Consider the following 18,708-nt stretch of genomic DNA (forward strand, 5'->3'; position numbering starts at 1 on the left):
AATATGGTATTGAAAAAGGTAGACCATACAACATTAATTTAATAATTATTGGCAACATTCTGATGGTGAAACTTTTCTCGACCAACCAGACCATGATGTCAGACCATATATACTTCATGCCCTAACAATCATGGCCACCAGGCAGCCTAACCCAGACTTCATGTGAGGAAAGACCTATGGTGTCCTCCCTGTGGGTTTCTTGGGTAATACTTAAGAGCAATGCGATGTAATAAAATCTTAGGCCTACTTAAATTGTGATTCCACTTTTACAATACTAAATTCCCAAATTGATTTGGTATTGTAAGGGTGGAATTTCCTAAAAAGAACCATAACACTTGTTAAGGTTGACATTACAGGATTAAAAATGAACTTCTTTTTATGTAACGTGTGTAGTACGTTACATACAATTCCATACGCAATGTAGGATTCCGTAGCAAAGCATGGGTACATGAGCTAGTAGCCCACATATGAAGTGTTGAAGTGGGTCGGAACAATAATCTACAGAGTACCCCAGAAACAACGCACATCTTTTGTGTCTCCAGGGAGGTGTGAGAAGTGGATGGAGGTAAGTGATTCACAGCCTGACCCAAGAGCTCCCTCGATAAAGGGACGGAGGAGGATGAATAAGAAAATGTGATTTTACATTTAAAATTAAAGGACCTGTAACTGTGTTGAACTTGAAGTGTATTTCACACCCATCTCTTAGGTATTGCCAAGCACAGAAATATACTGAAGTTACAGAAATGGCTATTTTAGGGTTTGAGCATACAGAACGTTGAAAGAAAATCGTAGACTGAGTGTGATGTTGAACAGCTTAATGCTTCTAGTGAAAGCTATTGAATAGGATGTATCTCCATACATTTATTCCTGTAAGAGTACATTGCAGATCAAGACATTAAACAGGAAAATATAATCTGAAGGTTGTTGAAATATATCCAGATGTATTACATTTCATGTCACCATTCATCACGATGACGTTGCTACTATCATGAGGTACCTCATGCTCTGCTTGACTTGATGGTGTTTGTTCAGCTCTAGAAATCTCAGTAGCTTCTTTATGAACTCTCCATCACTGAGACAATTGATACCGGAGATGTTGGTAACATTCCTGAAACTTGGGACTTGATGTAGAGGTTTCCTTTTCAGCACAGCATAGCATATGTTCAGTCAGTATAGGTATTCCTATGATCTACAGATTTATGCCATCAAAATTGCAAAGTGCACTTATGGAAGATTTATTTTCATCAGAAATTGAAATTCTTTCTAGGAAAATTTCTTGAAAATGTTGTGTATCCTTTGTCCTTCATATTCTTTTTCACTTGATTCTGTATTTATAGTTGTGATTATATGTGCTGTAACTTATTGCTGTTCTTGCCAGTAACAACACAGTAATTCAATATATTAACATGAGATTTCTATTCTACAGGCGGGTTTGCAGTTGTATTCTTAGTCAAGGCTAACAGTGGAAATGCTCGCTATGCATTGAAACGCATGTATGTTAATAATGAGCATGACCTTAATGTCTCCAAGAGAGAGATACAGATTGCTGTAAGTAATTTACATATTGCCAGAATACTTAATTCATTAGATGTAGTTGTATTATTTTTGTATATTTGCCATAATATTTGTGAACAACAATTAATTAATAGTGTATGATCAGTGTTGCATGATTTGTCATCACTATTTTTAGAGCAATTTAAGCGGACACAAGAACATAATTGGCTACGTTGACTCCAGTCTAACCCACACAGGAAATGGAGTGTATGAAGTACTGTTACTGATGCCATACTGTAAAACGCACGTCCTACAAATGATGAATGGGAGGTAAGGTATGCTTTATATAAGAGTTGTGATTGCATCAGATCTTAGCATGAACATGAGCCAACTTACTCATTATAAGACAGTTGTCACTGTGATCTTTTCCAAGTATACGGAGAGTGATTCTAAGTTCACCGGACAAAAAATTAGTCACCTTAGTGCGCACACAGAGATGGATCATTAAGTCTGCACAGATGGTGCAGCAAACGAGCGCACTGCCTGTACGTGAGCATAAGGCAGTAGCGACCAGTGAGACAGTGTACGTCAACATGGGTAGATGTAAGGATGTGACAGAGTGGCAAAATGTGGCAATCATTTTTGGCCATGCCCATGGCCATATGGTGTGTGAAATTGCTGGATTTGTTCGTGCTTCATAGTGGACTGCTCAGCGTGTCTATTAGGAGTAGTCCACTACACGTGGCGAATTGTGGTCGTTAAAAGATCCTACTTGAGCGGGACCAGAGACGTATTTCACGGCTTGTGAATCAAAATCGCTTCCAAACCCGACATTAATTGCTGCAGTCAGTGAATGAAGCTGCATCCCAACCTGTTAGAGAGAGAACATTGTGACGAAAACTGCATGCACCTCGCAAGAGGCCGTTGCTCACATGGGCATGTAAAGCTGTGCATCTTCAATGGGCTAGAATTCATTGAACGTGGACAGTAGCTGACTGGCGGAACGTAATGTGTCTGACGAATCACATTTTTGCCTGTATTCCAACGATCAACATCATCCATTGCACCAAAAGCCAAATGAAGCATTTCATCCTAGATGTGTGCAAGGTCAGGTTCAAACCGGAGGTGGGTCTGTGATGTTTTGGGAGGTGTTCTTCGTATCATAGATTGGGCTTGCTCACTGAGGTGACCACTAACACGAACCAGCATGTTTATTTAAACATTCTGGATGATCAGGTGTTGCCTTTCAGTTAACATCTGCATGGTGAGTAAGATGACAGGTTGGACTCATATGTGACTGTTTTTATGAATTCTCCCCCACCTTACTACGTCTCAATTGGCCTGTAAAATCATCTGACTTGAACAACCCCCTTGAAAATTTATGGGACATGGAACAGCAGGTAAAACGCAGACATCAGCATCCCCGCAATTTGGTGGAATTGCGCGATCAAATCCTCAGAGTGATCTAACCTGGATGCGACATACCTGCAACAACCTTGTGGACTCACTTTCTAACCGAATCAAGTCAAGAGGCGGAGTTACACGATATGAAATGATGTTTGTAATGATTTCTTCAGGGGTGACTAATTTTTTGTCTGCTGAGCTTACCTTTAACATTGTAAATTTTTGCATATAGGCATATTGTTTTATTTTATTCTGATCTGTAAATTGGATTAATAATATCAATTACAGGTCAGTGAACTGCTTTTGAGTGCATGCATACTTCTAAAAATGGTCATAGTTTTGTTTACTTCTGGTATTGGTTGTGGGTGTGTAACACTCATAATTTCTTTTTTCAGTGACATACTACCCGTTTCTCACTTGTAATCATCATCTTTGTAATATTCATCATACGTATGTGTAATTGAACGTGAGGAATGTTAGATATAGCTAATACTTCTATTCAGGGATCATAAAATCCCATGCAAAGTAAGAGTATGGTGCCTAGGTTTTGCTGACATTGTTATTACCAATTTTTACCTGTCAGTAGAGCTGATCTTTATGTGGACGGACAGATTAAAAACAAATTACAATGCATCATGTCTGTATTCCCCAGGCTTATAGCCCGTGGTCCAGCAGTATATGATGGTCCCAATGGTACACCAGAGACTGTGTTCAGCATTTTCAAGGGTTCTGCGATGTCTGTGAAGCTTACAGTGGAATGGAGTAGTGTCACAATTGCACCTCATTGTACTGGGTAATTCACCGGTTCCTTGCGTCTTAGTTTTATGCATCCCCCCGTGTTTAGTACAATAGCTCTCTTGGCAACAGTACATATAGCTCATTGCAGCGCCAAATAAACAAGTCCACGTCCCAGGCAATTGGTAGCAAAATAAATAAAAAATACTTGTTTGGGATTCGAACCATTGAGCATCGTCCACTATCACAACTGCCAGTGCACCCCTGCCAACTGAGCTATTGGGAGGCTTGACATGCAGCGTGCAGTTTCCAACATATACAATATCTGCTCCTGGTTTGCGTGTGAGCACCTCCTGTTGTAAGAATAAGAATATTTATTCACCATTGATCATTTACATGAAATAGGTTTTGTCATCCAATACTACAGTATTATTTCTACTATCTATATACAGTTATTAAGTCAATATTAACAGTTTCCATTTCTAAGAATTCCTTTACGTCATAAAATGGGTTTTCCAACATCCAGTTATACAGTTTTCCTTTAAAATTATTGATGGACACATCCTGTTTATTAAAAAATATTATACTATTTACTTTATGTGAGTTACCTGTACCTGTTTTCACAAGTCTATGCCTTGGGACATCAATATTACCCTTATTACGAGTATTGTGTTGATGGATGTTTTCCCTGATGGTAAATTCATTCAGATGGTTTTTAACATACAATAATGAGATAAAAATATACAGATTTATAACTGTTAATATTTTAAGCCTGATAAGAAGGGGACAACAGTGCTCAGAAGAACCAGCTTTACACATTATACGAACAAGCTTCTTCTGAATTAGCAATACATTATGGACATAAGATGAATGTCCCCACAATAGCAGCCCATATGAAATATGGGACTGGAAAAGTCCAAAATATGCCATTCTCAAATAGTCTGCTGTTACTAATTCCCTCAATTTCCACATAAGATATGAGACCCGTGATACCTTTTTACAGACATGATTGACATGTACTTCCCAGCTTAATTTGGTATCAGTATGAATACCTAGTAGCTTGACTGACTGAATTTCTATATTATTGGACAATACTAACAGAATATGTTGGGTTTTATTCTCATTGCAGAGTAGTTTATTAGATGAAAACCATTTCACTGCAGTCCTAAGAGCTTCTTGTGACATCTCTTGCAGATTTAATATGTCCTGATGCATGTTGATTAGTGTTGTGTCATGTGCATATGATACAACTGATTGTGACATAACATTTTGTTGTAGGTCATTAACAGCAACATTAAAGAGAAATGGGCCAAGTACAGATCCTTGTGGAATGCCTGTAATAACATCTTTCACTGTGGAATGTCTATTTCTAATTGCAACAAACTGGCATCTGTTACTTAAATACATCTTAATTACATCCAAAGTGGGACTATTTATGCCATAATACTGAAGTTTTCCCAACAAATTGTCATGATCTATACAGTCAAATGCTTTACTCAAATCACATAAAACCAGAGAAACCATTTTCCTATTTTCAAAGGCTGTTAAAGTTTGATTGACAATTTCCAGATCCGCAGAGGTAGTACTTTTACCCTGTCGGAATCCATATTGATTACTAGACAACAGGGCATGATTTTCAAAGTAGTTACTAAGTTGACTATAAATAACCGATTCAATTATTTTAGATAATATGGGAACAATTGAGATTGCACGGTAATTTTGGGGAAGATGTTTGTCACCACTTTTGAAGACCGGAATAACTTTTAAAATTTTAAGCATATTCGGAAAAAACCCAATCTTTAAACATTTATTGATACTAAACGCTAGTGGTTCACAAATCAGATGTATTGTTTGTTTAATAATGTAATTGGACAGCCAATAACAGTCCATACTTTTAGAATTAGATAATTTTGAGACCATCTTTATGATTTCGTTTGACGTAATGTCAACCCATTGGAAAGTATGTCCCCCTAACTGATGTGGACCAGGCCCAATGATAGCAGATGTACCTGTTGGATTAACTTTATCACCTATTTCTTTCACTGTGTTCAAAAAGTAATCATTCATAGTATCTGGATTCAGTAATATATCATGTGTATGATTAGGAGTATTTTCTTGCGCTATAATATCCCAAGCTGCCTTGCATTTGTTGGATGCACTTTCAATGTATGTTTCACATGCCAATTTTTTTTCATGCGCAAGTTTAGTTCTGTAGATTATTTTACACCTGAGATATACTTCATAAGCATCTTTCTGCGCACTCTCTTGCACCCAAGAATTTTTATAAACTCTATACAGAATCAACATCCTTTCCCTTATTTGGGTCAGTTCATCAGAATACCAGTTAAGTTTTTAAATCCTAACTGTGCGCACATTATTGACCTTTACCATGGGGGAGCAAGAATGCCACAATTCAACATAAGTTTTAAAGAAAGTTTCAATAGCCTTCGCTTTGTCAGTTTGATTTTCGTATAAAAAATTCCATTTTACTTTCTTCAATTTTTCCCTGAATAAGTTAATACAACAATCTTTCTGTGTTCTTATCTATGAAATGTCAGGCTCCCTATTTGTTCTTTTGTCTGTGTAAGACAAATTCTTGTGCTAAAAGAAAGTACCAGTGGTTCATGATCAGCAAAAGACCCTCCAACGAGCTTGACATTATACATACTTCTTGAGAAATTGACAATAAAGTTATCAATGCATGCATTATTGCGTGTGGGTGTTTTGTTTGTACAGGTTAAATTTAATGATCTTAAAAGGTTAAGAAATATTCTTGAAGACTGTTCGTCTGATTTTACCATTTCTATATTAAAATCACCACAGACAACTACTTTAGTATTAAATTTTAACAATTTTCTCATAACTATTTCAAAATTCTCAAGAAATACTTTCACACTGCCCTTTGGAGATCTGTACAAACTTACAATTATTAGATTCTGATGTATTATTTTAACACAACTAAACTCTCCTAATTCTGCACAGTATTGTCCTAAGTCAACCTTAACAAATTTCAAACAGTCCCTGACTGAAATTCCAGCACCCCCATTCTTCTTATTACTTCTACACATAATATCTGCCATAATATACCCACTGGGCACAAAGAATTCAACTTGATCTTCTACGAGCCAATGTTCTGACATGCATACCACATCAATTTTTTCAGCTTTACAGAAATGTTCTAGTTCTAACACTTTATTTCTGACACATTGAATATTAACCTGCAGGATAGTCAGTAAACTATTGTCAATTTCTGTTTCCTGGACACTATCAGTATCTTGGATGTCATTTTCCACAATAGGCCTACTAGTAGATATTTTTGTTTCTACAGGTTCATTGATTTTAGTGATCTGATAAGAATCTAACCTAGTCTGTCTACCTTGCACATTAACACTATTCCCCAATACAGTTTTAAAAGAACCTAACCTATACAGACTACCATGAGTATTAATACCATTCCTCGACTCTAGCATGACAGACCGACCTATATCGGTCACTTTATCTAGTTTTTTAGAGGAATGGGATCAGGTACACATTCTGCATCTTGAATTAGCAAACTCTTTTATACTGTTTACAACATACCTTTTTCCCAACCTATTTAGGTGCAGACCATGCCAGGTATAAAATCTTCTTCCCAAATTACTTATATCTACATATTTTACATTCTTGAAGTGCCTACATATTTTCAAAAGTTCATTAACCTTGTTTACCTCCTTGTTAACACAAGACCATGCCGGAAGATCATGTCTGTGAGGAACAGAAAATACCACAGCATTGGTGTGATGTAACTCCTGTAGTCTCGATCTGAGGGAAGAGATCATTCCTCTTGCATTATTTCTTCCCATGTCGTTAGTCCCTGCTAGATAAACTGCAACCCCTGTAGCTCCTAGATTTTCGACTTTCAGAGGTTAGTTCAACAATAATAAAGGTGTTTTAATTTGTTCCACCTATTCAATACTTACATTTTCACTTATAGTGGTTACATAAATAGATTCTTAGTTACATGGGACATGTTTCGCCCTCAATTAAGGGCATCCTCAGCCTAAACACAATCTTCAACAATACAACTAAATTAAAAGTGGAAGTTAAAAGTTTAGTCAGTTATTAAAATTGGGAACATAAAAATGTGAAAAGTGATACAATATATAAAGATGCTAATGGAAAACTCTCTTATGATTAAACTATAATCTTGTCAGAGACTAAAACTTCTTCTATTAAAATTCTAATTAAAAACAGTTCATATAAAATATTAGTGGAAAACCAAAGTAGTAATAATATAAAGCCAATGACATGAGGGCATGAACACAAGCATAAACTTGATTGTCATGAATACAATCTTTCCTAGGCCGCTGATGAAATTCATCAGCAAGTGAGACAGAAGCATCTGTTGAAAAATTGTAAGTGGCCCTTAGCACCGGTAGGTAATAAAAATGGCTGAAACCTTGCCAGAAAATGTCAGTAGATGCAGAAATAATGTTTTATGTAAATGGAAGTTATTTGTTATCTACTGTTGTGTTGGTTGCTGCCCGTCTGTTGGTTCTGAGTGCAGCTTTCCATTCAATGCCAAACTTCTTAACGTCCATATTTTTAAAACACCTTGGTTTTGCAGCTTTTCCTATCACAAAGGGCTCCTCCCCTTCTCCACTCATACTTGCACGTAACAAGACCGTAAGACGTTCTTTCGCAACTTTTCCACCAGTACAATGATTTCCTTTGAAACACAAAGTTTTGTCGGGTAAAGCACGGAAAAATAATCCAGTTTCATCAGCATTCAAAATATTTTCTGGAGCATACCCATCTATGATTGAAGGTATTTTTTCTTGCCAGTTGTCAACAATATCCATATTAACACTGGATGATTCTCCGCAAATCACTCTGAAGTTGATACCATGTCGCTTTCTGAATCTTTCTAGCCAGCCATTCGAGGCTTTGAAATCTCCAATACCTAATTCTGTCGCGAATTCTAACGCTTTTGCTTGTATCATTGGTCCTGAGACAGGGACATTCTGACTTCTTATTTTAGCTAACCACTCTAGCGTTGCCTTGTCATTGAGAGCTCCACTACCACTTTGAAACAGTTTAATGCGCTGTTCGTTGCCATTTAAATGCCATTCTCTCACTAGTTCCTCTTGCTTTTTCACAATTTCAGCTGCCTGTGTCTTTCCAATCTTAAACACTTCGGACAGTTTACGCACACCACACTTCTCACGTTTATGATAGTATATTATGCCTACCTTTTCTTTTAAAGTTAAAAACTTCCTCGGACCCATGTTTACACACACTTACTAACGTAAAATTGAATACATCAAAAGCCCACGAGTCAATGAAAAGTAACCTGACAGTGAAGGTACGAATTCCAGGGCTGTCGAGCATGTCAGATCACACAACTTCCGGAAGTGATAGCGTAGCTTAGTGTTGCCTTCCAAGAACGTTTACAGCCAGGATCAAAAGTTTCGGTGTCTGTGATTCTTGGAAGTACTGGCTGTGCAAAAAGTAAGCGAATACATACTGTACAGGACACAAATACAGAATTTTTTGAAAAAGAAAGTGTCCGTTAGGAGAGGTTTAATTGGAGTTTCTCGTGGCTATGGTGTGTCCGTGTGCGTAATAAAGGGTGTCCGTATTAGAGGGGTAAATTACTCATACACAACCTGGCATTTGATTACGGACCTAGAAAATCGTCCGCCAATGAGGGGTGTCCACCGGTGAGAGGTGTCCGTTAAGACAGGTTTTACTGTATATGGTATTTTTGGGAGAAACATTGTAGAGTGTAAAGGTTTGTCCATCAACCATTTTTATTGATAAATTATGCAACTTCTTCATCAGTACACAAGAACCTTGTTTATCTGGATTAAGTGGGACCAGAACTGATCCGGATTATCGAAAATCCAGATAATCCAGAAAAGTAAAAAGCAAATACAGTACATGTTATAAGTTGTACAGTAATACCTTTTTTCCAATTGTACAGTACAAAAAAATATAAGAACTCTTTTCTTACGTTTATGACTCTGTTTCATGCACTTAAATAATGTATGAGTTTTTTCCTGTTGCATAGCGTTTGCATGCAGATGATCATGAAGACGTTTTACTAACCTCAGTTCTGCCAGTGTGGTCTCGGTCTGGGATTCTAAATAGGTCATCGCCGGGCTGAGTGGCTCAGAGTGTTGAGGCGCTGGCATTCTGACCCCAACTTGGCAGGTTCGATCCTGGCTCAGTCCAGTGGTATTTGAAGATGCTCAAATACGTCAGCGTCGTGTCAGATTTACTGGCACGTAAAAGAACCCCTGAGGGACTACATTCCGGCACCTCGGCGTCTCTGAAAACCGTAAAAGAAAGTAGTGGGGCGTAAAGCAAATATTATTATTATTATTATTATTATTATTATTATGATTATTATTATTATTATTATTATTATTATTATTATTATTATTATTATTATTATTATTATTATTATTATTATTATTATTATTAGGCCATCAGTTTGTCCAGCTGCATTGTTGCCTCTCCATGAGTCACTGTTTCTTCTGATGGAGCGCCGGTTTCATTTTCAAACTCATCATCTGTGAATTAGTAGTGCATTGCATTCAGAAGAGTGTGGGTTCGAATCCCACCTCGGCTGTCCTGGGAATGGTTTTATACTGTTTCCCCATTCTCAATTCCAGGCGAATGCTGGGATGGTACCTTTGATATACTGTGGCCGAATTACTTCCAAATCCTGTCCTTAACTATCCTTGGTGGAAAAGATAGTCAAGAAGAGTCGACCCCGTAAAAGAAATACTATACAAATAAAATAAAATTTTTATTATTTTCGATCCGGATAAACCAGAGATTTGGATCAACGAGGTTCTTGTGTATTATGAATTGATAGTTCAAGACAATGGTTTGCACAATGCCAGAATACAACATTTGGAAACTCCTCTTGCAGGAGCTTTTTGAAGCCATCTCTTACACTTAATATTACAGTAGTTCATTCACGTTCAACTGCAGCTAAATATTGTTGTTCACTTAACCATTTCTAAAAGTGACTTGTTAAATTTTCCATCACATTTTCCAATATTCCCATGGCTGTCACTTCTGTTAAGTCTAAAAACACCTTACAAGCGTACTGGTATACCATTTTTAGCCCATCACTAAAATTCTCATGTATACAATCATAGTAGATTTGTCAGTGATTAACAATAATTTTGCAATTTTCTTTATAGTGTAAAGAGCAATTTTAATACAAGCTACAATTGAATGTAAGATTTGACCCATACCAAAAACCTTGATTTCTTGAATATCTGACTCGGTTACACTTCTAGGCTGTTCTTTGATTCTTCTCAAAGTTTTTCAACTGCTTTCTGAACAGCATTATTTCAATGCTTATATATTTTTTTCTAACTGAAGTTTTTTTCCCTACTTGGTATCATACTCTTAACATTTCATGGTTAGCTCACCCAGTTAAAAGTTTGGGGTCATTGAAATTTCACTACATCTAGCGTACAAAGTTCTTGTATTTCTAACCATTAACTATTTACAGCAGTTTCTTTTGTAGGGGAGATGGTGGTGGTAGGTTCGTGGTGTTGGTTACTTTAGTCACATCCTAGTTTGTGAAGCATGGGCAATGGCTGAGTGGCCTAGTAAGTGGCCCTGTGAGTCGGGATACCATTTGCTATGGAATAGGAGTGGGCATCTCACCCCCCTTGTACTCAGGCACCTTGGTCTATACAGTACACCAGTGGTCCCTAATCTGTTAGTGGGGATTCTTACTGGAACTGTCTAAGTAGTCACAGAACTGAGCTGTGGGAGTAACTGATTGGAATTTGCTATCAGTGTTAATGGGGCTTATGGGGAAAAATAAATGAAATTGGCTGAGTCAGCAAAAAGGACGCGTCTGGATGTGTTCGGACTTAATGATATTCAGGTAAGGGGGACTTTTCATCAGGAGTAATATTGCACGCAACATAGTTTCTGTTAGGTGCGTAAATGAGCGAATGACATGAGCATATTCAGGAGGAGTTAGGTCGAGAAATGTCTATTTACCATGTGAGGGGCAGATGAGGATGAAGTTAACAAGTTTTATGAAGCACGGAGTGATATCGTAGTCTGGGAAAACAGCAATGCTTAGTGTTATTGGGTGATTACAATGTGAGCATTAGAAATACAACTGAAGAATATGAGAAGGTAACTGGTAAATGTGGGAAGATATAGAAGCTAATACGAATGGGAAGTGTTTACTAGACTTCTGTGCTTGGGATTAGCAGTTACAAATAACACTGCTATACATATACTATATCATAACTGACTTTGAATTGAGGAAATCTGTTAGGTATGTATGGGTATTGTGGGGATTTTTCAGTTATACAGTCTACTAAGCTGTAATAAATTAAGCACCTCTAGGCCTAGGATTGAGAAAGCAAAATCCGTCTGCAGACAAATAAATGTACAGTCTCCAGGACAAAGAAATTAGAAGTAATGGATATGATTGATGATCAGTTCCAAACAATAGACAGTAAACAGGTTCAGTGTATAGAAAGAGAATAAGGACATACAGGGATACTGTAATAGAAACAGCAAGGGAATGTCTAACAACAACAGTGTGTAAAAATGGATGGAATGATGAAGTGAGGGTAGCTTGTAAACATAAAAAGAAGACGTTTTGGAAATAGCTTCAAACGGGGACTGATGCTGGCAGAGAATGATTGTATGTAGATGAAAGAAACAGAGTGAAAGAAGTAATTGTTGAATCCAAGGGAAGATTTTGGAAATAATCTGGAAAGCCTTGGTCAGCAGCAGGAAACCTTATCGGACAGCAATAAAGAATCTTAGAAAGGGAGGGAAAAGAAAACAAGTAATGTTTTGGGTAAATCAGGTGAACTCGTAGATCCCAGGGTCTCGCTGGACGGGTGTAAGGAATATTTTGAAAATCTCAACGTAAAAGGAAACCTCTTTGTTAACATTGTGAACAATGAGCTCATAGGGAGGAGGACAATGATGTGAGTGGAATTACGCTTGGGAAGTGGAAAGGATGGTAAACAAACTGCATTTTCATAAAGTCACAGGAATCTATGAAATTGGACCTCAAATGTGAAAATGGAAGGCAAGAATGAAATGGCTTCACAGAGTAATAAGATTAGCATGGAGTGTTTGTATGATACCTTCTAATTAGATGAAAGCAATAGTTGGATCTATCTATAAGCAAGGGAACAGGAAGAATGGCAACAACTACCGAGGTATTTTATTGATCAATATAAGCTTCGTCCGTATAACAATGTGCTGCTGTGGGTGGAAATTATGAGAACTACATAGAGATATCTTCATCAACAGCTGACCATAAGAAGATGGAATATGTGTGATGTTTACTTGCATTTATTCAGTCATTTTTCAATGCTGTCTTCAGATCATTTTTTAATATTTTTTTAGCCGGTTGAGGTGCTGGCCTTCTGACCCCAACTTGGCTGGTTTGAACCTGGCTCAGTCTGGTGGTATTTGATGGTGCTCAAATATGTCAGTTAGATTTACTGGCACATAAAAACAGCTCCTACAGGACTAAATCCCGGCACCTCGGTGTCTCCAGTAACCATAATCGTAGTTAGTGGGACGTAAAACGAATAACGTTATTATTATTACAAATAAGGTTCCTAGAAGGAAATCATAATTTTTATTTCATGGATTGCAAATGTTAACAACGTTTAAGCTCTTTAGGCTTTTTCAATCGTGAAATTACCAGCGTTTCGCCCCAGAGTAGCAGTGGGCTCATCACCTTTCCAAGACGCTGGCGGCTAGTGTGCCATTGAGACTATTATTATTTTTTAATGTAACGTTCTGGCAGAACTATGTGCTTGTTGACCGCATTAATAGACATTATAATACAGAGCCTTCCTTCATGACCTCAAAATGGATTTGGAAAGACGGTGGACCTTAGCAGTAAATTGCAAGAAATTATTTGAGATTTATACATTTTAATTAGTACAAAATAAGTCTTAAATGTATTTTAACCAACATATAGGTTAATAATTACAAACGTTATTATAGCAGTGTTATATTTGCAAAGTAAACTGCAGGAGGCCATCTTGTTTAAAGCACACACATCATAAGAAGATATACATTGCATTCTATTACCTTAGTCTTAATTATAGCCAGTATAATAATAATAATAATAATAATAATAATAATAATATTTTTTTTACGAGGTACTGTGGAAAATCTTCAAAAGAAACTTGTGAAGGGTCTGCACTCCACAAGTGTGTGGGATTCTTACCCACTAAAAACCACACACCCTTTTCCCACGATGTGTATCATCACCCGGAACCGCTCTCGCATTACTTCAGGGTGATATCGTGTTTACTTTGTCTTTCAGGCTTCTTCTTTCTTCATTTCTCCTTTACCACGTGAGTTGGCCGTGCGCGTAGAGGCGCGCAGCTGTGAGCTTGCATCCGGGAGATAGTAGGTTCGAATCCCACTGTCGGCAGCCCTGAAGATGATTTTCCGTGGTTTCCCATTTTCACACCAGGCAAATGCTGGGGCTGTACCTTAATTAAGGCCACGGCCGCTTCCTTCCAACTCCTAGGCCTTTCCTATCCCATCGTCGCCATAAGACCTATCTGTGTCGGTGTGAAGTAAAGCACCTAGCAAAAAAAAAAATTCTCTTTTACGAACGTACGCTTCCAAATCCTTCTTCTTCTGACGAAGGACATCCTCCACATACACTGCCACGCGATCCCAGAATTCCTGGTTTTGTAGCTTTGCAGAAATATCAGCTGTCAATTCTCCTAGTTCAGTTTCCACACATCTTTTCTGTATCATCCAATGGCCGCACACGAAGAAGGTGTGAAATACGTCATCGATGTCATCACAGTATATGCATGTTGCGTCACTCGCTCTGCCCACTGTATGCAGGAATTTCCGAAAATATCCTGTCCCTGTGTGAGGTAATAGTTTTCTTCACTGTCAACCCTTTCAACCCAGATATCCAAGCATGGTATCAGTCGCTTGGTCCATTTACCCCCGAGGTTCACTTTCCCATCTGAGTTGCCATCGCCTCATCCGTTGACTGAAGGCACGCTTCTTTGCACATTTCTTTCCCAGCTCTCCTTGGGCACGCCGCTCCAATGCAAGTAGGTCTATTGGGGCTATTACTGCCATCGTGAGGATTGCCGGTTTGGAAACTGTGCGGTATGCACATGCAATATGTAAAGCTGCTCTCTGTTGTATGGCAGCTATCTCAAGGATTCAGCCCAGATATCGGACCCATACAGGAGGACTGACTGAACCGTCGACATGAGAAGACGTCGTTTACTGGATTTTGGACCTTTAATATTTCTCATCAGTCTGCTAAGTGCAGTCATGTATTTTACTTATCTGTCGTTCTCTGAATATGATTCCAGAATGTGAGCTTGGAGTCAAGTGTCACTCCTAAATATTTTGTGCTTGCAGATATTTCAATCACTAACTCTCCAACGGTCATTGGCACAAGAGTCTGGATCCTTTTCCTCGTCAGAAGAACTATCTTACAAGTAACTATCTCCGTTTTGTGTTCGGCTAGTATTAGACTGTGACTCATCATCCATTCTTTTCTGCGCCACATCACCTGGTTCAGTTTGATTTGAGCCATTTCAACATTACAAGCCACTATCAAGGCGGCACATTATCAGCGCAGCCCACAAACTTCGTATCCTCTGGCATCTCCAAACGTAACAAGCCATCATACATTATGTTCCAAAGATCTGGACCAAGGATCGTTCCCTGCGCTGCACCAACCGTCAGACATTTTGTATTTTTTGTCCATCTTCATATCATACAGCAGAGTGCGATCTTTGAAGTAATCTCTCATTATGCGCATAAGATATTGTGGTAGCTTAAAAGTTTCTTCCAGAGCTACCAACATGTCGCTTCACATCCAGAGTCACATGAAGTGTCAATTTACGGGAATGATGATTGCCCGTTTGTGCTCTTTCTGCTGTATACACCACCTCCCACACTGCATCCAGCGTCGAGTGCCCTCTGGTATCCAAATCCCCTGCTAGTTGAACTGCTGAGAGGATTCTGGGCTGCAGAAGTTTCTCCAGGCCTTTTCCAGCTGTGTCCAGCATACATAAAGGTCTATAACCACCAAGTTTTCCTTTGCTGATCAAAACCAATCGGGCCATTTTCCACCGGGGACTAAAAACACCCGCTTGCAGGCAGTGATTGTACATATTCAGCAACAGTTCTGGACAGAGTTCTGATATTTAGCACTTCTGCAGGTATACCAATTGGTCTTGGAGTCTTCTTGTTTCTAAGAGAGGTAATAGCTCTATTCAGCTCTTCTACTGTGAAGAGAGGTATATCATCCATTCTTTTTCATCATTACAGTCAATCCTCTCTGGATGGTCTGGAAGTAGTGTATCCCCATTTGTTTAATGGTTTGCAGATCCATACTCGGGTTGGATATGTCCCAAGTTTCTTCATTATAATCTTGTAACCTAGTCCCCATGGATCATCGTCTACTTCTTTTGCCAATGCCCACCATTTATCGGCTTTACTCTTTGTAATTGCGTTACAGAGTTCCTTCCTCGCTGACTTGTACTCCGCTGTGACTGAAGTATTCTCTGGACTGCCTCTCATCCCCTGAGCCTTGCATCGAAGTCGCAGATAATTCCTTCTCTGTTCAGCAATCTTTTCGGTCCACCAGTACGCTGGGTGCTTGCTATTTCGCGGTCTCCTTCGGAACATTGAGACATTGCATGCTTGGTGGGATTAGCTGCATGGTGAGTTCAACACATATACCAGCTGCTTCTTTCCCTCTAGGACCAAACGTTTTTCTGTTATGTTCTTCTTTCCATTCCGTATTACATCATTAAACTTTTTCTTGTCGATACTGGCTACGTTCAACCATGCTGGCTTGCACAAGATATTTCTTACTTGAGGAGATTCCTGGAGCATTCGAAAGATGATAATATTGATGATCACTCCTCGTATAGTTCTCGATCACTTGCCATTCAGTAATCTTAGGCGCGATATCCTCCGATGAGAACGTTACATCCAGTATTGTTCCCTGGCATCCTGGCCGTCAAAATGTTGGCACATTTTCAATGTTATTGACCACCAAACCGATTCCGAGTGCCATCTCTATAATACGCCGTCCTCTGGAGTCTGTGTGTCATGCCCTATTCCGACGCTTTGAGCATTTACGTCACCAACGACCACTAGTATGTTTTCCATTCCACGTAATGCATCCTCAAGGCCGTCAAGTTTCATCTGAAAGTTGGAAACAGATTCATTTCTCGTAAAATAACAGCTTACAATAGTGATTTCCCCAGTCTGTACCCGAACAAAACCATCTTTGCATCCTTGCTCTGTTACTGAAACTTTTCCTAGATCTGGTATCCAAATTGCAGCTGTTCCAAGGTTATCCACAAACCACCCTGGATGATCCCTCTCTTGATATGCTTCACTAATAATAACGATGTCTGCTTCCAGCTCATAAATCAGCTGTGTCGTAAGATCATCTGTTTGACTCCTGTGCATGTTTGCTTGGAGGATTCGCATCATTTGCTGTGATTTTTGGCCTTTTCCAGAGCTTCACGAAATATTGTACATGCACCCGATCCAGGAACATGATTTCGTTTAGCTTCATTGACGCCTGTCTGTACAAAGCATGCATCGCGGATTATTCTTTTTACAGTCTACGGCCTTGTTACCAGATTCTACACACTTAAAGCAGAGCTTACTTCCGTCGGGGCTATAATAATAATAATAATAATCATAATACTGGACATGTTAAGTGAATGCCTATCACAAGAACACCACGTGCATGCCTAGAAAGAATGGTTGAAAGCAGAAGGCCAGTGGGAAGACCTAGGAAGAGATGGCTACAGCAAGTGAGAGAGAATGTGAAGAGAAGAGGAGGGAATTGCAAGTCAGTGGTGAGAGAGAAGGCATTTCTGGACAGATAACGATGGCGAAGACTTGTTCAACACCAACCTGGGACGCTGGAGAGGTTGTATGATGATGATGATGATGAATAATATACTGTATTGTACTACAGACCAAAGTGTGAAATTTTATAGTATTCCGTGACAACCTCACGAAGTGGATTTGAAAAGGCAGTGGACAAATATAATTATAATTACAGAAATAGGCCTCAGTTGCACAATATCAGTAACTCACAGAAGTTCTGTATTTCAAGTAAGTAAATTCAAGCACACCCCTAATGGAAATGAGCTACATGAACCGTTTTAACCGTATACCAACTGACCGAGTGAGTTGGCCTTGGGGTTAGTGTTGCTAAGCTGTGAGCTTGCATTTGGGATATGGTGGGTCCAAATCCCATTGTCCACGGCCTTCAAGATGGATTTTCCATGTTTTCCCATTTTCACACCAGGCAAATGCTGGGCTGTACCTTCATTAAGGCCATGGTTGCTTTCTTCCCAGTCCTAGCCATTTCCTATCTCACTGTCACTGTGGTGGTGCGACGTAAAATAAATACCAAAAGAAGCATCCAGCATCATTAGGCAAGCAAGCCCTACCCGGGGATGAGTACTCAGGCAGTAGAGTACTGACATTCTGAGCTCATCATCCTAATTCCAGCGCTCAGCGTCTCCGAATACTGTAAGCGTAGGTGGTTTGTTGGTTGTAAAAGCTGATGTTATTATAATTATCATTGTTATTATTAGGTATTATGTTATAGGGGAGATATTGCAGAGATGGGAAGGATGGTGTCCATGGCAGAGATTGAATAGGGCGCTAAAAAAATGATACGAGGCAAAGCGGCTGGAATTGATGAGGTCAGGATAGAAATGATAATAGCAGCAGGAGCAGTTCTGCAATGGTTGTACGGACAATTCATAGTGAGGAAAAGACTGTTCTAGAGGAGTCGACAAAAGATGTCATCAATCTTTAAGAAAGGAGGCAAGAAGCGATACATTGCTTGAAATGGTGAAGTATTTGGAATATGAAAAGGACATGGTAATATGACACTGTCCCAAGGCATTTGGTATGAAAAACATTTACCGATGCAAAGATTGGCAATGAAACAATGCAGATGGTAATAGCATTATATTGAAACTGTGAAAGTTGCATCAGAACGAAAGTAGGTCAAACTGAATGGTTCAGAGT

General features: G+C 38.9%; 1 protein-coding gene across 1 annotated transcript in view; it reads left to right on the top strand.

The window, feature by feature from the left end:
- Positions 1-18,708, top strand: part of Nak (Numb-associated kinase) — a 330,611-nt gene that overhangs the window by 66,925 nt on the left and 244,978 nt on the right. The window contains exons 2-3 of the mRNA XM_067152785.2: positions 1,427-1,548; positions 1,691-1,824. Of these exons, the coding sequence (XP_067008886.2) occupies positions 1,427-1,548; positions 1,691-1,824 (256 nt within the window). The remainder of the gene's footprint in view (positions 1-1,426; positions 1,549-1,690; positions 1,825-18,708) is intronic.

This window comes from Anabrus simplex, chromosome 8 (assembly GCF_040414725.1).
Source record: "Anabrus simplex isolate iqAnaSimp1 chromosome 8, ASM4041472v1, whole genome shotgun sequence".
Classification (NCBI taxonomy): Eukaryota; Metazoa; Arthropoda; class Insecta; order Orthoptera; family Tettigoniidae; genus Anabrus; species Anabrus simplex.